This window comes from Cannabis sativa, chromosome 6 (genome assembly GCF_029168945.1).
Source record: "Cannabis sativa cultivar Pink pepper isolate KNU-18-1 chromosome 6, ASM2916894v1, whole genome shotgun sequence".
Lineage (NCBI taxonomy): Eukaryota > Viridiplantae > Streptophyta > Magnoliopsida > Rosales > Cannabaceae > Cannabis > Cannabis sativa.
In genome coordinates, this window is record NC_083606.1 from 13,604,531 (window position 1) to 13,628,578 (window position 24,048).

The window sequence follows — 24,048 nt, forward strand, 5'->3', positions numbered from 1 at the left end:
TGTAGACGGGCTCTACAATTAGGTGACGCGTGTCAGCTTTGTCTTCAAGTTGTTAGTGCCAATCAACCTCAGATTGACGCTCGTCACTCCTTGCGCTAAAGCCAAGGAAACATTCCTTGCTAACTACTAGCAACAAAAGGACATGAAAGAGTTTTCACCTCCAGCTTTGATAGTAGTGAATAAATATCCAAATATAGTCGAAAGACACCAAAATCTATTAAATCAATTGTTATTACAAAGGCTGTATACATAGTCCAATACTTTTGGGACCTTAGTCTCATGATGATGGGAATTCAAGAGTGAAAACATACTTTTTATAAATTGGGGACCTTTAACTCTTAAATAATAACTGTCAAAAGAAGTTATTAATACTTATTGACTATTTTTAATTTGACCCATGTCAAATTAGAAATTCATTTTATAACATTGACGTAATAAAATCATAACAATTATACTTTCAAATCAGAAATTTTATTTTACAATACATCATATAAATTTAACTTATATAAATATGATCCAACTTTAATCTATACAATTGCATGTGCCCCAAAAATAAATAAAATGTTTAAATTATTCTTCTTTGAGTTAATTAGTGTTACATTTATTCATTAATTTTGACCATGATGAATGATATATTAATATAGTTAATGCATATATATTTTTTCAAAGACCTTAAATAGGAGAATCGAGCCACTATTTCCGGGTCAAACATGCATGTCAAAAATATGTTCTATAATTGAGTCTTAAACATGTTACATGTTATGCTTTATAATTTATATATCATCATATGACAATTACTTCTTATTATATATAAACGAGTACATAAATGAAGGTCATGTAAATTTCTCCATGTATATATAACTACATTGACTAATATACAGTGATTTAAATAAGCATATATGTGGGTGTTTTAAGTATTAATTTAAGGTAACGCATGAGAGAACATTACAAAGTACTATAAACATATATATGCAACAAATTGTTGTTCTATATTGGATCTTCAACTTCATGTAGTATATATAGAGCATTATTAATTAAGTAGATGAAAAGGGAATAATGGCTTCAGCCTTTAGCTCCACAATTTTGTCATCACTTTCAACTTTGCTCCTTCTACTTCTTCTTTATTTTCTTTCCCATAATATAACCTTGAACAAAAATCAGCATACCATACACTTTTCCCCTTCTAATTCTTTCACTGATCATATTTCAAACACCAATGATTCATTTCCACAAAAAGTTGTTGTAGACTCTCTTCTCTCAAGTTTTATGCGTCAAAGCAATACTACTGTTATTACTAATCATCATCATCATCACATTTCTGCTAATAAGGTGAGGATCATTGGCTCTTTTTTTTTTCTCTTAATTTTGTGTATTTTAGCATGGAGACATAATTTGATTATATATACAATCTTAATGGAGGGTGTTTTATGAGCAGAACATAATCAAGAAGAAGAAGAAGAAGAAGAGTAGGTTGGATAGAATTGAGTATGATTTGGCTAAGGCTAGAGTAGCAATTCGTCAAGCCATTATTTCCAAAAGTTTTAAGTCTAATAAGAATGAGAGATTTATACCAAGAGGTTCCATTTACAGAAACCCATATGCTTTTCATCAGTAAGTACTTTTAATATTTATCAATACGTTTTAGAACATGCCAAATTAATTATATCATAATATTTAATAAAATCAGGAGTCATATAGAGATGGTGAAGAGATTCAAAGTGTGGAGCTATAGGGAAGGAGAACGGCCAATATTCCACATGGGACCAATGAATGGGCTGTATGCAATTGAAGGACAAATCGTAGAAGAAATAGAGAGTGAGAAAAGCCCTTTCAAGGCTAAACATCCTGAGGAGGCACACACATTTTTTATGCCAATAAGTGTGGCTAACATCGTTAAGTTGATTTATAGCCCTATTATTTATCCATCTGATTACAATCGAGATAGACTCTATCGACTTATGAATGACTATGTGGGTGTTGTGGCCAATAAATACCCATTTTGGAATGCAAGCAATGGAGCTGATCATTTCATGCTTTCCTGCCATGACTGGGTGAGTAACTCAATGACATAATATATCTGATCCATCTTAATTACGTAAGTGATTCAAATATTTATCTTACTTTCATCAATGTCAACACTGCATATAATATTTATATAAATAAAAAAAATCCATGTTACTAATGTGATTGTCAATAGTGTATTTATTATTGCTAGTCCTGTCAATTTGTGAGTAATGCATGCAGGTGCTACAATATTTCTATTTATAATAATGTTTGACTAAATATGTCTTACCACTTATTAAGAAAGTAGCAAGTCAACATTTTTCATTTTAATAGTGTATTCTATGATTTTAATATGAATTAAGAATTATCTAGTTGAGGTTCCAATTGTAGTAATGTATTTTTTACTACTTCTAAAAAATTCAGGCTCCAGAAGTTTCACATGAAAAACCTAAACTCTTTAAGGACTTTATAAGAGTTCTATGCAATGCAAACATTTCAGAAGGATTTCAACCTAAAAGAGATATCTCTTTACCTGAAATTTATTTGAAGAGGGGAACATTGGGCCCTGATGATTTGGGTCAAGCCCCACACAGGCGCACAATATTAGCCTTCTTTGCTGGTGGACTCCATGGACATATTAGAATGATCTTGTTCCAACAATGGAAAGACAAAGACAATGATATCCAAGTTTATGAGAAGATTCCCATAGAAAAAAACTACACTGAGCTAATGGGCAAAAGTAAGTATTGCTTGTGCCCAAGTGGGTATGAAGTGGCAAGCCCAAGAGTGGTGGAGGCAATTAATGCAGGGTGTGTCCCAGTGATTATATCAAATAATTACTCGTTACCCTTTAGTGATGTACTTGATTGGAGTCAATTTACAGTGCAAATTCCAGTCTCAAAAATACCAGAAATTAAAAACATCTTAAGTGAGATTCCAAATGAGAAGTACTTGAGATTATATAATATGGTTTCTCAAGTAAAGAGGCATTTTGTGTTGAATCGACCAGCTCAGCCATTTGATGTAACTCACATGGTACTTCACTCAATTTGGTTAAGACGACTCAATATCAATGTTAGAAATTTCAACAAGTTGTGATTATTACTTTTTTTTTTTAATATTTTTATTTGTTGTTTGTTTCATTAGGTAAGTCATGCCCTTGTAACATGTAATATTTTTAAGTACATATTATTTCAATTAATTATAAGCCAAATGGCATAAGATGTTGAGCATGTAAATTAATTATTTTATAATTTGATCATTTTTGAGATAAAACTTACTTAATCACTGTCCAAGTCAGCAGTTCCAACTCAAACACCAGCTAATTAGAATAGTTGGACTCTAAAGAGCTCGACTTTGCTCTCTGTAACACCTATAAATAGCTCATAACACCTAATTTTTTAAAATAAAAAACACTGCAAGAGAGGTTTTTAATCCCAGAGAAAAATAAAAAAATAGGATAAAAAGTATGTTGGAACATTTTATCCCATTTCTTAGTAATTTGGCAATTAAGAGATGCAAATATTAAGGAGAAGAGTTGTGTTTGGTTCAGCCTTAAAATAATTACAAAAAAAAAATAAAAAGATTTCAGGATGAGTGTTTTAATGATCAACCAAGCAAGACCTGATGGGTGAGGTATTGACCTTTTATCCCACTTTGAAACAAAGGCCTTGTTTGGCTGGTGCTAAAATACATTTTCATCATTTACCTCTTCCCTGCGCCAAACGAAACTTAGTAACAATCCTTTTATCCTAATTTTTTCATAAAAACCGAGATAAAGTTGTTAGTAAGAAAATATAAAACCTAGCCTGCTCGCGAATCCTATACGCAAAAGACACTAGTGTTCATATCCTTCTCCTAGGGCAGAACCCATTTTCCAGGTATGCTCTCTCTTTTGTGCTCTTTATTTTTGTGTTTTTTTTTTTTTAAAAAAAAAAAAAAAAATCTTTATTTTTTCTTCTATTTTTCACATTAAAAACTTAAACACATCAATAAAAATAAACAGAAAAAGCATGAATCCTTATGAGGTCTTACAGATGGACAGTTTGAGAGCACCATATAGACTTTTGAAGACATGCTTCGCTCTTATGTTTTGGATTTTGGAGGTAGATGGGGAGAACACTTGTCACTGATAGAATTCACATACAACAATAGCTACCAAGTCAGCATTTAGGTATGACTCCTTATGAGGCCTTATATGTCGTGCAGATCATTGTTGTGTTGGGCAGAATTAAGTGAGTATGTCATGACTATTGGACCCCAAAATATTACTAGTACACTCGAGAAGATTAAAGGAATCACTACTAGAAAATTGGATTTTAGTGACACACATTGAGTAACTCTAAAAGTGTATAGTGACACTTCAACGCGCGTCACTAATGATGGTGACTGGAAAGACAATTTTTAGTGATACTTCACACGTGTCACTGAAACCTTTTGCATTCATTTTTTGAGTGTCAGTATAGGCTAATAGAGTCATGTTTTGTTTGACTGGAAAGGTAACAGCTACACACATAAAGTGTCACTATATCTTTTTTTTTTCTTTTTTATTAATATTTTTAGAGATATAGTGACACACAAAAAGTGTCACTATATTAAATATTTTTTTAAAAAAATAATAATAATTAATTTATATTAATTATATATAAATACAATTAAATATAACAATAATAATTTTAATTAACTAAATGTAAAATTTATAAATTACATCAACAAAGTTATATTTTATTAAAATAAAAATCTAAATTAATTTACAAGTTTTTTTTTTTATAACAGGGAGGGTGCAAAAGCACCCCAAAATAGGGAAACAAACGCTAAACACCAAAAGAAAAAACAAAAGGAAGAGTTCTCCAAACAAAACAGAAAACAAACAACCTAAAACAAATAATACAATAACTAAATCACAGACCAGGATCCCACTCTACCAAATTAATTTACAAGTTAATACATGTAATGTTCAAATGATTCTACAAACACAATTAAAAAAAAATAAACTAATGATCAGATTGCAAACAAATTTCTCCCAATACGAATCATAAACAAATTAGGGCTCCATTCAATATAGGGAAAAGGAGGGATTTGGGGGATTTGATTAGTATCCGAGATTGAGAAGCGAGAGAGGCCCTTTCGCCATTTTTGGGGTCTGGTCTAGGATTTGAACATCAAGCCACTATCAACCATAAATCCCAATGCCTCTGTGTTCGAACACCAAGCTCGTTGAACCATGAATCCCACCCTTTGTCAACCACGAACCCAGGATAATTCAAACACCAAACCCGTGGAACCCAAAACCAGTCGAGCACCTAGCTCGTCAAACCCAGAACATCATCAAACTCGAACGCCACCCATCTGCACAGAAGAGAGAGAGAGAGAGAGAGAGAGAGAGAGAGAGAGAGAGAGAGAGAGAGAGAGAGAGAGAGAGAGAGAGAGAGAGAGAGAGAGAGAGAGAGAGAGAGACTTACTTTTATTTTACTGCATTTTTTTTAGGAAAAAAATGATTTTTTTTTGCTAGAAAAAATGCTTTTCATTTAATAATTCTTTTTATTTTTTTATTAATTACAGTTGTATATTCATTAAAAAAAATAAAATTTTGATATAGTGACACACCATGTGTGTTGGGATACATCTAGCCATTCACTTTTAGCGTGCCACTATAGGCTAACATTTTTTAAAGTAATAAAAATAAAAAAAATTGGGTTTTACTCTTTAGTGACACATATTACAAGAGACTAACACTGAATATTTAGAGTCTAATTGTGCGTGTCACTAAAAATTACTTCTAACTCTTTAGTGACGTGCATTTTTATGCGTGTCACTAAATAGTGTCACTAAAAGGCATTTTTGTAGTAGTCCAAGAGTGACTTAAGGTTGTTCAAAGTCTTTAGAAAAGTTATGTCGATCTCCAATATTGAAAATCAATAATTTGACATTCAAATATATATATATATATATGAAAATGTTCAACTTTTATTTATAAAGAGAAATATCTTTACAAGCCTTTCAGGGCATAATAAACCCTAACACAACCACCCATTGAGATAGGTAGCACTCAAAAAACAGACGGCCATGGCTCTAATTAAAGAGACCACAAATAGGATAGAGCATTGAATCCATATGGATACAGAACCTTGTCAACTGATCTCTTATGAGAAGTTGAGAATTGACAGCTTGCCACAACATTAATTTATGCTTATGTAGACTTAGCTTACTCCAAAATATCCTAGAATAAAACACCTGCTACTGCGACATAGTGCAATTATATAGATTTGAAGCATTGAATCTGCCATTAGCACCAACAGTTGTGACCTGAGATTGGCTAAAAACAAGCCACAATCTACAATTAGAAACCAAAAGCAACTAAAACAAACCAAAAAAAAAAAATTAGAAACATAACCATAATAGAAAAGAAAAATTTAGCTAACATGCTTAAATATAAAATATGGTCTTTTAATATACCACCCAATTAGAAATATGGTATCTATACTTTTAATTTTTTTCCATTCTAAAAATGCTCTTATATTTCAAAAAATTCTCTCTCTAACTCTCTCACTCTACGACGTTGAACCGCGACTCAAAACCCCTCACCGTCGAACCCAGACTCAGAATCCCAGTACGTCACAAGCCCTCGTCGTCGTCTTCCCTCACAATCTCTTTCTTAAAGTCTCGTCGTCTCTCCACCCAAAGCCACGAAATCCATGAAACCCCTAAAATCTCCACCATCGCTCATTTTTACGTTTTCTTTTCTATTTTTCTAGTTTTTTGCAATATATTTTGTGATATTTAGTGATGTATTTGTAATGATCGATCAAATTTAAGATTAGAGATGAAGTTTAACAATATTTAGTGTATTTTGCGATTATTTTAGTGATGTATTTGCGATATGAGACTATAAAATGCAAAGCATATCGCTAAACATCGCTAATCATCGTGAAAACATGAGTGTGATTTAGCAATATTTAGCGATGTGTTTAGTGATGTTGTTATTTAGCGATATTTAGTGACATTTAGCAATGTAGCGATGTTTAGCGAGACTGTGAAAATAAAAAAAAAAATACAAAAAACAAGCAATGGGAGGGGATTTAGGGGGTTTTAGGATGGTTGGGCTCATAGATTTAGCGGTTCGGGTGAAGATAATGGGACTTAGTTCGAGTGAGAGTGAGAGAGGTTGAGTCAGATAGTTAGAGAGAGAGATAAACTTTTTAAAATGTAAGAATACTTTTAAGAAAAAAAAATATTAAAAATATACTCTATTTTTAATTAGTGGTATATTAAAAGAAGATGATTTATATTGAAGATGATAAATTTGTCATTAAAAATGAAGAGGTGACCATTGAAGATAGATAACAAGGCACAACCGCCTCCATTATCCTTATTGTGGTGACTCCATGATATTTCAATCACTTTATTGTACATGTCCTTTTCCTCATAAATATATTGTGGTTGTGGTCCTTATCTTTGTACTATGTACGTAACTATAATGATATTCGAATATTTTCTTGCTAATATTATATATAAGGAATGAAATTACTCTATGTAATTATGCATACATATATTTGTTCTTTTCTTTTTCAAACGGGTCAAAATATATGTCAAACGGGGAGAACATGCTATAATACTATGAAGCCGTTAAATGGATTAGGTATAGTATATTATGCAACAATATACATAACAAAAAAAAATGAGGAAAACGTGTCACTTATCAGACCACCTTACATAATACCCTTCCCCTTTTCGTGAAAATGAAGTTTTGGGAAGATCCTTACGAAAAGGATATTATTGAGAACTGAAAAGCCAGTAATCCATTTCCGGCCACCGGATATATACGCCCCATGGCTTCAACCTTAAGCTGCGCCTCAACAACATTGTTATTACTCTTAACTTTGTTCCTTTTTTCCCTCTTCTATAATTTGACCTTTAACCATGACCAGCTTCTTACTTTCAATAATAAAAATAATAGTATTCATACCGCTATCACTACTGCTACTCTTCCTCTTATGACTTCTAACGTTTTGAACACCATTATTTATGATACAACTCCACCAAAAGTGTATCTGCATTACTCTTTTCTCTCAACTAGTTCCATGCATCAAGACACTACTCAAATTAGTAATCATCTTTTTGCAGCAAAAAAAGTAAGCATCATTTGACGATTTTAGTTTTTTATTCTTATATGTGAATATATATATTTATATATATAGTGTTTTGATGTGTTTGTATTTGAGCAGACCATCAAGAAGAAGAAGAAGAAGAAGAACAATAGGTTGGAGAGAATTGAGTGTGATTTGGCTAAGGCTAGAGTAGCTATTCATCAAGCCATTGTGTCTAAAAGTTTTAAGTCTGATGAGAAACAGAGCTTTGTGCCAAGAAGTTCAATATACAGAAATCCATATGCTTTTCATCAGTAAGTTGATACAGTACTTTTTACATATACATGATGATCAAATTGCTCAAAAGTGTTATATACATTAATTTCATTATGGAACAAAATCAGGAGTCACATAGAGATGGTGAAAAGATTCAAAGTGTGGAGCTACAAAGAAGGAGAAAGGCCTATATTCCATACTGGACGAATGAATGGTGTGTATTCAATTGAAGGACAATTCATAGAGGAAATAGAGAGTGAGAAGAGCCCTTTTAGAGCTAAGCATCCTGAGGAAGCACACACATTTTTCCTGCCCATAAGTGTTGCTCATATCATTAAGTTTATTTATAGCCCTATTATTTACCCATCTGATTACAATCGAGATCGACTCTATCGACTTATGACTGATTATGTGGGTGTTGTGGCCAATAAATACCCATTTTGGAATGCAAGCAATGGAGCTGATCATTTCATGCTTTCCTGCCACGATTGGGTGAGTAACTCAATATGGCTACTAATAATATATATAGATATATATATATATGAGCACATGCATACTCTACTTTAACATTTCATTTGTTAAAGTAGACCACCTTGTATTAATAATATTGGAGAATGAATGTGGGTATAGTCTTGTCGATCATTTGTGAATTGAATATACTGATCATATATCTTGAAGTAGCAAAGTGAACATTGTTTTCTGTAATAATTACGGTGCATGTAGAGTGTCTTCATGAATATTATTCAAATGTCATTTCAGCATGCATGATATAAATCACTGATGGGTCAAATTAATGGTCCAATTGTAGTTAATGATGTATTTTCTCTATCAAAATTTTAGGCGCCAGAAATATCACATGAGAAACCTAAACTCTTCCAGTATTTCATCAGAGTTTTATGTAATGCCAACATCTCAGAAGGATTTCAACCCAAAAGAGATGTCTCATTACCTGAAATCAATTTGAGAAGTACCTTGAGCCCACCAGATTTGGGGCAAGTCCCACAGAACCGCACGATATTGGCCTTCTTTGTTGGTAGACTCCATGGGTATATTAGAAAGATCTTATTCCAAGAATGGAAAGACAAAGACAATGATATTCAGGTACATGAGAAGCTTCAAAGAGGCCAAAACTACACAAAGTTAATGGGCAAAAGTAAGTATTGCTTGTGCCCAAGTGGATACGAAGTGGCTAGTCCAAGAGTGGTGGAGGCAATCAATGCAGGGTGTGTCCCAGTGATAATCTGTGATAGTTACTCATTGCCTTTTAGTGATGTACTTGATTGGAGCAAATTTACCATACAAATCAGACCCTCAAAAATACCAAAACTTAAGAGCATCTTAAGTGCTATTCCAAATGAGAAGTACTTGAAATTATATAATCAAGTTTCTCAAGTGAAGAGGCATTTTGTGTTGAATCGACCAGCTCAGCCATTTGATGTGACTCATATGGTGCTTCACTCAATTTGGTTAAGACGACTCAACGTTAAGATTGGACACTTAAACAGCTAGTGATTGAACTTCTATAAGTTTCTTTTGTCGGAAAAGGAGGTTGTATTTGCTGATTTGATATGAATTGTTGAAGCTCAAAACAGGACATAGGTTATTGATTAAACAAAACGATTTGTTAAAAAACCAAAAAAGAAAATCTACTATTATCTTTTTATTTGTTTCTTTATTTTTCATTAAATTTCTGGTACTTGCTGTTCTTCCAATTTTCTTCATAGATCTAAGGTCTCAGTGAGTATTGACGTTTTCAAATAACAACAAGTCAAGAGTTATTTTGAGCACTCTTGTTTAGCAGTGTTCAACACCATAATTAGGGGTCATCCAATCCGATATGCACCATTTTACTCATAATGGATCCAATTCGCACTAACTTCGAATTTCATATTTTAGATCAAATACAATCCACACAATAGTTCATATTCAATCTACATTATTTTGCTCATAGTGGATTCGATTGGCACTAATTATGGATTTCATATTTTGGATCCAATTCAATCAGCACAATAGCTCAAATCCAATTCAATCCAATCCACAAAATGACAGATTGCATGAGTTATTTTGGATTGAACTTTTTAATATTAAATTATTTAATATTTAATAAAGATATATATTTTTTTTCATATAACTAGTAACAAAATAAAATAAATCATTGTTATTTATGTCACTAATAACAAAATAAAATAACAAATAACAATTTCAAAAGAAAAAAAAAATTGTATGTAAAAATATATGTTTAATTTTATTTTAAATATAACGATCTCCTTACCTATAATAATAAAATATAAATTTGATTTATTAAGTTTTAGAATATATTTGTATTATATATATATATATTAAATTTTTAAATTACTATTTTTTTACATTAAAATATTAATTGTATATATAATTTTTTTAAAAAAATATATAAATATGTGTGTATTGTATTGGATCGGTTACTTTTATATGTCAATCAAAATCCAATCTGCACAAGTACGGATTTTGAATTATCTAATCGAATCCAATCCACACAAATGCGAATATTCGCACTTTGCAGATTAGAATTGATTGGATTGTGCAGATTGAATTGGAGGATATTTTATAAACACTCCTAACTATACTCATGGGCAAACCGATGATTTCAGTTGAGAGGGTGTACTTCTTTATTGTAAGTGAGCGGGTGTACTTTTTTTTTTTTCTAGACGATATAACATATTAAAGATTGATACAAACTTGTATTTTTATAGCATTAAATATAATTTAAGTAAGAAAAAGTAACAATAAAAATATTAACTTCTGATTAAGGTACTAAATGTAAGTTTATTGGTAGAGATTAAATGAAAATTAGAATATTGAAAAGTAAACATCATTTCTAATTGCAAATATATATGATGTAACTAATTAAAATATTTGTTTTCTAATTTTTTCATTTTAAGAGGTGACCACGACCCTCGCTTCTATATCGGTCTGTCCCTAACTATATTGATGTGATTTATAATTAGGTAGTGATTGTTAGAATATCTTTTATATGTTAACAAATTAAATAAAATATTTGATTTGATTTATCAAAAATATGATTAATTATTTAATAATTAATTGAAATATTTGAAGTATTGTCATATTTAATTACTTAATATTTCAGTTATCCAGTTTAATTTTTAGAATTAATTGTCAAAATATTCTGACAATTAATTGTGGCAGAAACTTTGATGCAAGGTCTCACCTATATAAATATAGGGTCTCGGTCTCCGAACTCACTACTCATTATGTGAAAACACAGTAAATCCATATGAAAAGAGTAGAGAGATCTGCTTGGAATCCCGATTACCCACATCAATCAATTTTTTTTTTTCAGATTAAAGATTGTGTGGGACTAAAGCTCAAAGAATCAGTGGTTGGAGGTATTTCTATCTTTAAGTTTTATCGTGTATATATTCGTTTATTCCGCATTTTATATGCACATTCATATATTTTAATTATATTATTCATATAAAATATCTAACAGTTGGTATTAGAGCATATCATATATCTCTGCCTTGATTATGCATATGTTCGTTTTCAAAATTTTACGTGCATATACATGTATATATATATATCATCGGATTGAAAGGAAATCTTGTTTTTAATTATTTTGATACATATTATTGTTAGAATTGATTTTTATTCATCAATTCTAATGTTTTTTTTGCATCAAAAATTATTATATATATATACAAAATTATCATTTTTAAAATTCGTATATATGATACATATTTATGTATATATGTTTATATATAATTTATAATGAATTTATAATTTTATTGTTTGTTATTGATTAGAATACTTTATTCTCTCTATTTCTTTATTTAAACAATTAAATTATTTTATATAGTTATATATGTATATATATATATATATTGAAGTGGAATAAAAATAAATATATGTGTATATATATAGTAACTTCTTTATGTGTTTATTTCTTTAATAAAACAGTATTGTGTGATAAATATATAATATTTTTTTGTTATATAAGCATATGGTACTTATAATTATTATATTAATCATTGTATATATTTATATATAGATTATACATTGCACTATATATCATTATATATTATGGTTCTTATAAATCATAATTATATAAATTTAATGGAGTCTAATTAAATTACTAATGTAATTACTAATTAAAAATATCATAATTACTCCTTAAAAAAAAGGAAAAAAAAAAACAGATTATCATAATTACTGTAAAAGATAAATATTAATGTTAATCTCTTTTTATTTTCTTTTTGTTATAGATTACTAAATGTTAAATATAAATAATTAAAATAATAAAAAAATTAAAAAAGATAGAATATTAAAAGGAGAGAATGTTACATCATTTACATTTTAGAAATATTATTATTATTATTTTATTGAAAAAAGGCAAAGAAATTGTACTTATTTAAAGTGTAATTTTTATTGACAATAATAATGATTTCGTTATTTAAGATTTGAGTAACTTGGTGTATTTTAATTCTTTTTTGAAATAAAATATGTGTAACCATTATTTTAATTTAGTGTTTTGAGTATTTTAGTGTTTTGGCTAATTTTCGAAGATAAGTAGATGACACCAATAATAACAATTAATTTTTTCTCATGAGAAATATTTACTATTTTGTTTTAACAATACAACAAAAGAATATTTTGAAATGGTATAATTTGATATTTTGGTAATTGTTTTGGTGTGAGAATTTTTTTTAATACAAATATATTATCACATATTAAAATAATTGAATCAACTCAATTGTTGAACATATTTATATATAATTTTATCGGATATCTATATAAAAAAATTATAGAAAAAAAAAATAAAATTAAGAAATAATAATTTAGAGATATTATATATAAAATTAAAGAGATAATTCTACATTATAAATTATAAGATAGGGCATATATAACTTACTATTAAAAAGTAAAAATTAAATATATAAACACTTAATTATTTTTCAAACTTGTATTTAATTAAAAAAAAAAATAACAACGTAGATTAAAAATAATGTGGCCACAAACATGCATAATATATAAGTTTGTGAAAGAGAGAGAGTGAGAGATATGAAAAATGAGAAGTTTTGAGAATTTATAGAGGAAATATTTTATTCTATCACTTATAGAACTACATAAATATATACACACACAATTATTTAAAAGATAACAAAAAAGAAAAAAAAATAATGAAAAAATTATACGTAATAAAATTTATCAATAAAGCTATTGTATTTTGTATCTCACTCTTAACTTGTTGTGATTATTATTTCTTTAAATCTATATGTGTATATATAGTGATAAAAATACAATAATATTCAAAAGAATTATGGGTAAGTGAAAAGGTTGTAACTTAAGCTTTTATGTTTATGTATTTATATATAGTGATAAATATGCTGGAAATATTATTAATTAAGAAGTGGAAAAGATATTATTAAATTATTTATTATTTGTGGTGATTATATACTGGTGCAATTGATGTTAGTTGGACAGGTTTTACTGTTATGTTAGTTAGTAAAACTGGTTGAGTTAGTTAGCTCTTGTACTCTTTTATTCGGTCTATATATAAATGCCATTTTGTAATTCTTTCAAAGAGAGATTGAGGGGTGTGAGCTGAGAGTACATCTTTGTAAAGAGCATGAGAGTTTTCAACTCATGTCTCTCGAGTGAATTCTGGTGTAGGAGCAGACTCCATTGTGTTCAGTTTTTGGTGTCCACCATTGTAATTCTCTGAGTTATCTTCTTCAAGTAATAAAGGCAAAGCCTCAAGGCAGTTCCTCCCAAGGATTAGATCCAAGTGATTTCACTTGTGATTGAACCTTGTAATCCTTTGTGTTCTATTATTTTATTGCTACTGCTGTTATTACTTTTGTTTTCTGGTTTATGATTTCAAGTTTGTATCTTTTGGTTTCATTTGATCTTGTTTATGTTGTTCTTGAATGGTGTTGATTCACCACAAATAGTATCAAAGCACAGGTTGCTATTGAGGAATCAAGAACCGTGAAGATCAAAACTTGAAACTCAACAATGGCGACACCAAGATTTGAGGTAGATAAGTTTACTGGTGTAAATGATTTTGGCCTTTTGCATATCAAGATGAAAGCACTGCTTGTGCATCATGGCCTTGCAAATGCCATTATTGAATCTGTTCCTAAAGAAGGTGATGATGTCAAGAAAATTGCCCAAGAAACTGAAATGAAGGCTCACAGTGCAATCTTGTTAAGCTTAGGTGATGAAGTGCTTCGAGAAGTTGCAGAAGAAGAGACTGCTCTGGGTTTATGGAATAAACTTGGTTCAATCTATACGAAGAAATCCCTGGCAAAAAAATCATATCTGAAGAAAAAGCTTTACACCATGAAGATGGAAGAAACTAAAGAATTGAGAAGGCACCTTGATGATTTCAACAAGCTAATCTTGGACCTGAACAACATTGGAGTTAAAATCGATGAAGAAGATCAAGCAATTCTTTTACTGAGTTCCTTACCAAAGAATTATGAACATTTTATGGATACAATCCTTTATGGCAAAGACACTTTAACCATGTCTGAAGTTAAAGCTGCACTCAACTCCAAAGAAATCCAGAGAAAGGTTGATGACAAGTCAGAGACTAGTGGGGAAGGATTAATATTTGCTCGAGGAAGACCAGAAAAGAGAGATTTCAAGAAGTCAAAGATTGGTCACAAATCAAACTCCAAGAATAGAAATACAGTGGGAAAGAAATGTTACTATTGCAAGAAAGAGGGTCACTTCAGGGATGATTGCTATCTACTAAAGAACAAGCTTAAAAGAGACAAAAGCAAGGAAAGAGGAGAAGTAGATATTGCATCGAGTGGTTATGATTCTGCAGATGTATTGGTGGTTTCCAGTGAGGATTCTGGTGGTGAATGGATCCTTGATTCGGGTTGCTCATTTCACATGACCCCAAAGAAGGATCTGTTCACTGACTTTGAAGAAAGCTCAGTTGGTACGGTTCTCTTGGGAAACAACAATGCCTGCAAAATCCATGGAATTGGTTAATTTGTCAACATGAAGATGGATGATGGCATTACTCGATCAGTTCAGAATGTGAGGTATGTACCTGATCTTAAGAGAAACTTATTGTCTATAGGTATGTTTGATAATCATGGTTATACTGTTAGAATAGACAATGGCACCCTCAACATCTCTAAAGGCTCACTGGTGGTAGCTAGAAGTAGACTCAAGAATGGTCTTTACTATATGATTGGCACTGCTGTAACAGGGGCAGCATCACCAGCAATAAATAATGCCAAGAATGATATACAATTGTGGCATTTGAGGCTTGGCCATGTCAGTGAGAGGGGGCTCACTGAGCTTGACAAGAAAGGGTTGTTTCAAGGTGGATTAAGGGAAAAGCTTGGTTTCTGTGAGGAATGTGTGTATGGCAAAAGTTGCAGGGTCAAATTTGCCACTGGACAACACACAACTAAAGAGAAACTTGCATACATCCACTCTGATTTGTGGGGGCCCTCTATAATCAAGATTCTTAAAGGTGCAAGCTACTTTATTAGCATCATAGATGACTTCTCTAGGAAAGTGTGGGTATACCTATTGAAGAGAAAGGATGAGGCCTTCAATACCTTTGTCAATTGGAAAAGGTTGATTGAAAATCAAACCAGATGCAAAATCAAAAAATTGAGAACTGACAATGGTTGGGAGTATTGCTCTAAGCAATTTGATGAATATTGTAAAGAACATGGGATAGCTAGACATCTAACTGTTAGAGATACACCTCAGCAAAATGGTCTTGCTTAAAGGATGAATACAGCTCTTATTGAAAGAGTAAGGTGTATGTTGAAAGGTGTTGGTTTGGATAGATCTTTTTGGGGAGAAGCAGTTAAGACAACTTGTTATCTAATCAACAGGTGTCCATCTGTTCCATTAAGGTTCAAAACTCCACAAGAATTGTGGACAGGTCAAGTACCAAAGCTAGATCATTTAAGGGTCTTTGGTTGCTCTGCATATGCACACTACAGACAAGACAAACTACAGCCTAGAGCTCTAAAGTGTATGTTCCTAGGCTACCCTAATGAAGTGAAGGGGTACAAGTTATGGTGCCTAGAACTAGGGCATAAGAAATGCATTATTAATAGGGATGCTGTGTTTAATGAGGAGGAAATGGCTATGAAGAAAAGTGTCAAGGACTCTACACCAGAAACCAGCAACCTAAGAGAACAAATTGAGATGGACACAATCTCATCTAGACTTATTGAGAACACAGAGATCACTGAGGAAGATAACACTGATAGAGACACACAAACTAGTCTAGATACTTACCAACTTGCTCGAGACAGAGAAAGAAGAACCACAAAAGCTCCAGATAAGTATGGCTATGCTGAATTCACTGCCTATGCTCTTAGTGTTGCTGAAGACATAGATAATGATGAGCTATCAAGCTATAATGAAGCTATCACTGGGAACAATAGTGCAGCATGGCTTCAAGCAATTGAAGAAGAGAAACTCTCTCTTAAAAAGAACAAGACATGGACAGTGGTCAAGAAACCAGAAAACTATAGGATAATCAAATGCAAATGGCTTTTCAAACAAAAGGATGGTATTCCAAGGTGTGAAGGTCCAAGGTTCAAAGCAAGATTAGTTGCTAAGGGATTCACTCAACAAGAAGGCATTGATTACAATGACATATTCTCTCAAGTTGTCAAACAAACTACCATCAAAGTTGTCTTATCCATGGCTGCAAAATTTGATCTTAAGGTGGATCAAATGGATGTCAGAACTGCCTTACCTACATGGCAACCTGGAGGAGAAAATTTACATGGAAATACCTGAAGGCTATGATGACAAACCAGGTCAGGTATACCTTCTAAACAAATCACTTTATGGACTGAAACAGGCTCCTAGACAATGGAACCTTAGATTTGATGAGTTTATGATGAAAATTGGTTTTACCAAAAGCAAGTATGATAGATGTGTTTATTTCCACAATGGCATTTACCTACTTTTGTATGTTGATGATATCCTGATAGTAGGAAAAGAAAGAAGTCAGATTGAAAGTTTAAAATCTCAACTTAGTGTTGAATTCGAAATGAAAGACTTGGGGCCAACCAAGAAAATACAAGGCATTGAAATAAAGAGAAATAGACCTCACACTATCAGTCTATCTCAAGAAGGTAATTGACAAACTTGGCATGAAAGATGCCAAACCTGTAACCACCCCCTTAGCTCAACACTTCAAACTGTCTCAAGATCAATCACCAAAGACAGATGTTGAGAGGAAACATATGGAAGGCATACCCTATGCTAATGGAGTTGGATGCTTAATGTATGCTATGGTGTGTACAAGACCTGATCTTGCTCATAGCATGAGTGTTGTGAGCAGATTTATTAGTGACCCTGGTGAAGAACACTAGAAATGTTTGAAATGGATACTGAGATATCTTAAAGGCACACTTAAGACAGGTCTGGTTCTTGGAAATGACAGCAACTATGGTGACTCTGTTACTGGTTTTGTTGATGCTGATGATGCTGGGAATCTGGACACTCGAAGGTCATTATCTGGGTTTGTTTTCACTGTGTTTGGAGGCTGTGTTAGTTGGAAAGCAAATCTACAGAAGGTTGTTGCTTTGTCCTCCACTGAAGTCGAGTACATGGCTGCTACTGAGGCTGTGAAAGAAGCCATCTGGCTAAAGGGTTTAACATCAGAAATTGGGATAAAATCTGATAACCTGTTCATTCATTGTGACAACCAAAGTGCCATTCATCTCATGAAGAATCCTATGTATCATGAGAGGTCAAAACATATTGACATCAAACTACACTTAATTAGAGACATTATTGCTAGCAAATTGGTCAAAGTGAAGAAGATAAACACTCATGAAAACCCTGCTGATATGTTTACCAAAGCTGTCATTGGTAAGAAGTTCAGGCTCTGCCTGAAACTACTAAACATTGGAGAATGTTAATCTTTCATTCATGAAGGAAACTCTTATTGATGGACCGGTTTTGCCTAGATTATATTACTCTGAGTTCTAACTTGCACAAGTTTATAAACCAGGTGAAATTTGTAGGGTTTATATACTGGTGCAAGTGATGTTAGTTGGACAGTTTTTACTGTTATGTTAGTTAGTAAAATTGGTTGAGTTAGTTAGCTCTTGTACTCTTTTATTCGGTCTATATATAAAGGCCATTTTGTAATTCTTTCAAGGAGAGATTGAGGGGTGTGAGCTGAGAGTACATCTTCGTAAAGAGCATGAGAGTTTTCAACTCATGTCTCTCAAGTGAATTCTGGTGTAGGAGCAAGACTCCATTGTGTTCAGTTTTTGGTGTCCACCACTGTAATTCTCTAAGTTATCTTCTTCAAGTAATAAAGGCAAAGCCTCAAGGCAGTTCCTCCCAATGATTAGATCCAAGTGATTTCACTTGTGATTGAACCTTGTAATCCTTTGTGTTCTATTGTTTTATTGCTACTGTTGTTATTACTTTTGTTTTCTGGTTTATGATTTCAAGTTTGTATCTTTTGGTTTCATTTGATCTTGTTTATGTTGTTCTTGAATGGTGCTGATTCACCACATTATTATTATTAATTATTAATATTAGTTATACTTTTTATAAATATGAATATAAAATAACAAAAATATGAAAAAAAAATTAAAAAAAGAAAATGGTAATAGAATGAATGTAGAGTACTGCCACCTCAATTTCTATTGAGCTTTATTTTATTTATGCATATAGATATATTACATTCATTTTCATATAATTTATATTTTTTATAATAAGATATATTTTTAGGTGTTAAATACATGATGAGAAGTCTTATGCATTGTGAAAATTTTTGCGACATGCTTTTAAAGGCTTTTGCATCAGTAATTATGGTTTCCTCTAATTTTTTAGGATAATTTGTGGTATGGTCCATATTATTGTAGAAGATTTTTATTTCTCAAAAATATATGCATAAATAAAATAAAAATTAATAAACAATTTCAAATTTTAATTTGAATTAGGTTGAGATTTCAAGTTAAATTGGAATTTTTCAAATTCAAAGATATCAGCAAAATTTAAAAAATAAGTATTTATTTTTGGAAAACAATATAATATTTAATGATAATTTAGAAAATTATATTGTTTATGAGTTTATGTAGTATGACTATTGAATTTTGGTGAGATAGAAGTAGTTGGGTGATAGTCGTTACTACTAACTAAAGGGTAACACCTTCAGCAAGTTATTTTTTAGTTTTTTCATTAGTATATGTTTTACTTGATTGAATCAAGAGATAAAATTTAAGAATTTAGTATTTTATTGATATATTTTTTTTTTGTAGATATATATTTTAATACAATTTATTTTTTATTTTCGTTTTGAGACATTTCAATTAATTTTTTAGTATTACAAGTTAAAGCTCTATTTTTTAGCTTGTGATGCATTACTTCAACTTCTATTTATAACCTACCAGATCCTTTCTAAGGTATGCAAATACAACTATTTAATAAGGAAAAATTATTAAAAAATTTATATTTTCGAACATTAAAAGCAATTAAATTTCAAAAATATTGTGGTTTTATTTAATACCTAATATATACATTTTTCTATAATATTTTTAAAATAATTATTTTTTTAATATAGCTTCTCAATCTATGTTTGCAATGATGACAATGAGATCATCATTGTCCATGTCCATCATATCTTAATTCATGCACAACTATTCATAATTACATAAAATAAATAAATAAATAAAAAAGAAAAAAGTATCATTGTTTCTACTTAATAATTGTCACCAATGGAGGACCGTGTTCTATAAATAGACACATAAGACTTTAAAAAATAAATACATAAAGACTAACTAGATAGCTTTTTCTTATTTATTATTTTATTTAAAAAGAATTTAGGTATCTTTTCAATACTTTGTATTTTTCAAAATACCCAAATAGGAATATGAAGAAATAAAATTATTTTTTCTGCCACCATTTTTTTGCTTTCTCAAATTTTATTCTAGTGTATTAGAAATAGTTTATTTTTTTAAATAATAAAAAATTAAAAGTTTATAAATTCGGTATATTAGTATGTATATAGCTTGTAAATTTCAAAATAATAATTTTAAAAAATTAAAATTTTATAAATTCGGTATATGAGTATATATATATATAGCTTGTAAATGATTTCTTTTTCTTATTAGTCATCTTTTTACTTGGGGTCTGATATTTGGGTTTGAGAGAGTTTATGGGTATTTAGAGTTTTCTTTAGGTGATTGGTTTATTTTGCATGTATGAGTATAGGTATAGTATAACTATAAATGCCAAATAAACTTATTAGATGTGAGCAAGGCATTTCATCATATTCAACAAGTGCATATATTGTTATACAGGTTTACTATGTAAGACATGCATGTTACGGTCATGTACTTTGTATGCATCCCGATTTGATGTCTAGACTTGAAAAAAAAAATAGACTAATTAGTTTGCTATTTTATAGCACACATTGTGTTTGAAACAAAAAATGAATTGTTGTTCCAACATACAAAAAATAAACTTATAGGTTTATTGGTGCATATCATTATGTTTCATTATAGTTTACTCTGTATTGAAAAATATGAAATGTTGTTCCAACAAACAGAAACTAGTACGTAGGTTTATTAAAATATATAATTGTAGGCTATATGAAATAAAATAAATTGTTGTTCCAATATACGAAAAGAAAAAGAAAAATTTGTTTCAATATGCCAAAATAAACTAATAAATTTAGTAGCATATACGATAATATAAACTATACAAAAAGACTACCATGTTATAAAAATTAATATAAACCCCAAGATCAATTTGTATATAACATAGAACATAATAATAATATATAATAATTAGGTATGCGTACCTGATTGATCCATAGCAATTACTTCAATACGATAGTGCAATACTATCAACTAAGTCTTCCTCCCTAGATCTCTAAATCAGAAGCAATTTATTTATCTGATTATCAAAAGGTATACAATTGTGATGAGACAATATGTATTTATAGAGTTAGGGAGGGGACTTAGCTACATAACCCTAGTTGGACTGGGCCTGCTCATCAAAGGCTTCAGTTAACTAGAAAAGCCCACACTTCTGCTTCACCTAGACTTTACACACAGATGCTAAGCCCATTAGCAATTGATCACCAACAATATGGGCTAACACAGCAAAGAACTATCCAATCAACCCAAGTTTTAATAAAACCAATAAAAGTTAATGTAAGCCCAAATAAAAAGTCTAACATTCTCCCACTTGGGCTACATTAATTTTAATACATATATATTATATATCAAAATAATTTTGTTTGAAAACGACTCATGGGTTGAACAACAGGAAAATATTTGTGGCCACTTTTAAAAAATGATAGTTCTCTGATAGCATCTCAACATACCAGTCCAATTTAACCTTTGATAACGAACTATGACAGTCATATTGTCTTTAACTCAACAAAAGACATTCATAATCACAAATATCAAAGTATTAAATCGACATGGTCAATAAGTCTAGTAGTGTGGTAAGGAATATGTTCAACATGTGATCAATTCAAAATAACATAATATCCTTATCAGTCCTTACTTTCACTGATACTGTGATGCTTAATAAATAAGCCAGTGAAATTAAACATATACAACTTAATAAATAAGTCACTGTCACTAAACTTGCTTAAAAAATTAAGCCAACAAAATATCATTGTCATTAAGCAAATATACTTAAAATACAATGATCACAACAAGATACGAACTACATGCTTTCAATTCAATTATTCTCGAGAGTATAACAAAGCCTAACTGAAAGCATAAACATCCAATAATAAAAATTATTGGCCCACAAAGTAGTTCATAACATCAACAAGTAAATTACATATAAATATAATCTCAAAAGATAAAATAAGAAACTCCCACTAACCCAAAGGAACAAAAGATTATAAAATGCTCATATCAACAACATATTATCAAACAATATGGCACTTAATCCTTTGGTTAGAGGATCTGCAAACACCAACTTGGTCTTTCAATATTCTATCACAATGTCTCCTTTCTAGACCAAGTCTCTAATAGTGAGATATTTTATTTCCATATGTTTGGAAGCACTACTAATCTCATTATTCATTGAAAAGAAAACAACAATATTATTATCACAATAGATTAGTATATGAGAGGAAATAGAATCAACTAGTCGTATCTCTAAAATTAAATTCTTTAACCATAAAGCTTGCAAAGATGCCCCATAACATATGACAAATTTAACATATATAGTAGATGATGTGATTAAAGTCTATTTAACACTTTTTCAAGAAATAGCAGCACCAACAAAAGTGAAAATATAGCTAGAAGTTGACTTTAAATCATCTACATAACCACAAATCTGAATCTGAATAACCAACAACTTGGAGATTGTCGACATGCTTATACACAAGCATAAAACTCTTTGTTCTTTACAAATAGCTCAAAAACTTTCTTGGCTGCAACCCAATGATCATGGCCAGGATCAGATAAATATCTCCTAAGAACATCGACCATGAAAGCAATATCAGGTCTAGTGCAAACCTAAGCATACATCAAACTCCTTACTGCACTTGCATATGGGATATTCTTCATTGCTTCTCTTTTTAAGTCGTTCTTGGGACAATGTTGCTTAGTAAATTTGTCCCTTTCAAAATAGGAACGAAACCAGCTTTACACAAATCCATGTTGAACCTTTTGAGCACACGATTATTGTAAGCTTCTTGAGGTAAGCCAAGAACTTTTCGATTTCTATCACGATGGATCTCAATCCCCAAAACATAAGATACCTCTCCAAGATCTTTCATATCAAAATTCGTAGATAGAAAACTTCTGGTCTCATTTAGTAATGACAAATCACTGCTGGCAAGTAAAATATCGTCTACATAAAGAACAAGAAAAAATATGATGACTCCCACTGATCTTCATATAAATACACTAGTCAAACTTGTTCTCGATGAAACCCAACAGTGTCACAACCTTATCAAACTTCAAGTACCACTGGTGAGATGCCTGTTTGAGACCATAAATGTATCATTTCAATTTGCAAACCAAAATGTCATTTCCATTTTCCTCGAAGCCTTCAGGTTGAGATATATAGACTTGCTCACTCAATTCTCCATTAATAGTTTTAACAACCATTTGACCCAACTCTGAATCAAAGTGCACAACTAAATTCATAATAATTCTAAATGAATCTTTAGTGAAAAAAAGTGAGAAAGTTTCAGTGTAATCAATACACTCTTTGAGTAAAGCCCTTTGTCACTAAACGTGATTTATACATTTCAATATGTCCCATTTTATCCTTTTAGTTCTTAAAAAATTCATTTGCAACCTATTGGTTTCAAACCATCACGTAATAGAACTAACTTCCACATATACATTATTTTTTGTCCATGAACTTAATCTCATCATCCATAGCTTCTATGCAATTTGAAAAATGTGGACAATTAGGTGCTTCACTATAAGTGAGAGGTTCCATAAAATGACCAAGATCACATTCACCTTCTCCAAGGTAAATAAAATTATCATCACACCTTATTGACATCTTTTGTCTTTGAGATCTCCATATAGGAGGTACTTCTGGAATAACCTCTATTTGTTGACCATCATTTTGAATGACATATTCCACAATTAGATTTCTCTGATAACAGGACCCTCATCAACAACAAAATGTTCCTCAATAATAGGTTCATCATCAATAATAGGAACCTCGTCAT

At 30.9% G+C, this 24,048-nt stretch overlaps 2 protein-coding genes across 2 annotated transcripts; both read left to right on the forward strand.

Moving 5' to 3' along the window:
• Positions 1–1,375: 1,375 nt before the first annotated feature.
• On the forward strand, positions 1,376–3,232 carry LOC115694969 (probable glycosyltransferase At3g42180). The gene is made up of 3 exons (XM_030622072.2): positions 1,376–1,611; positions 1,688–2,051; positions 2,428–3,232. The coding sequence occupies exons 2-3, from the start codon at positions 1,701–1,703 to the stop codon at positions 3,100–3,102; spliced, it is 1,026 nt and encodes a 341-aa protein (XP_030477932.1). The 5' UTR covers positions 1,376–1,611; positions 1,688–1,700; the 3' UTR covers positions 3,103–3,232.
• Positions 3,233–7,606: 4,374 nt separating this feature from the next.
• LOC115725638 (probable glycosyltransferase At3g42180) lies at positions 7,607–10,036 on the forward strand. The gene is made up of 4 exons (XM_030655218.2): positions 7,607–8,135; positions 8,229–8,404; positions 8,495–8,858; positions 9,207–10,036. Exons 1-4 carry the CDS (start codon positions 7,833–7,835, stop codon positions 9,873–9,875), a joined length of 1,512 nt encoding a protein of 503 aa, XP_030511078.2. The 5' UTR covers positions 7,607–7,832; the 3' UTR covers positions 9,876–10,036.
• Positions 10,037–24,048: the final 14,012 nt, after the last annotated feature.

Excerpts from the sequence above, each read along its gene's own strand:
- LOC115694969 (XM_030622072.2), top strand. The coding sequence starts at position 1,701 with ATGGTGAAGAGATTCAAAGTGTGGAGCTATAGGGAAGGAGAACGGCCA. Across the intron at positions 2,052-2,427 it reads TGCTTTCCTGCCATGACTGG|GCTCCAGAAGTTTCACATGA; the intron begins GTGAGTAACTCA and ends TAAAAAATTCAG.
- LOC115725638 (XM_030655218.2), top strand. The coding sequence starts at position 7,833 with ATGGCTTCAACCTTAAGCTGCGCCTCAACAACATTGTTATTACTCTTA. Across the intron at positions 8,405-8,494 it reads AATCCATATGCTTTTCATCA|GAGTCACATAGAGATGGTGA; the intron begins GTAAGTTGATAC and ends GAACAAAATCAG. Across the intron at positions 8,859-9,206 it reads TGCTTTCCTGCCACGATTGG|GCGCCAGAAATATCACATGA; the intron begins GTGAGTAACTCA and ends TCAAAATTTTAG.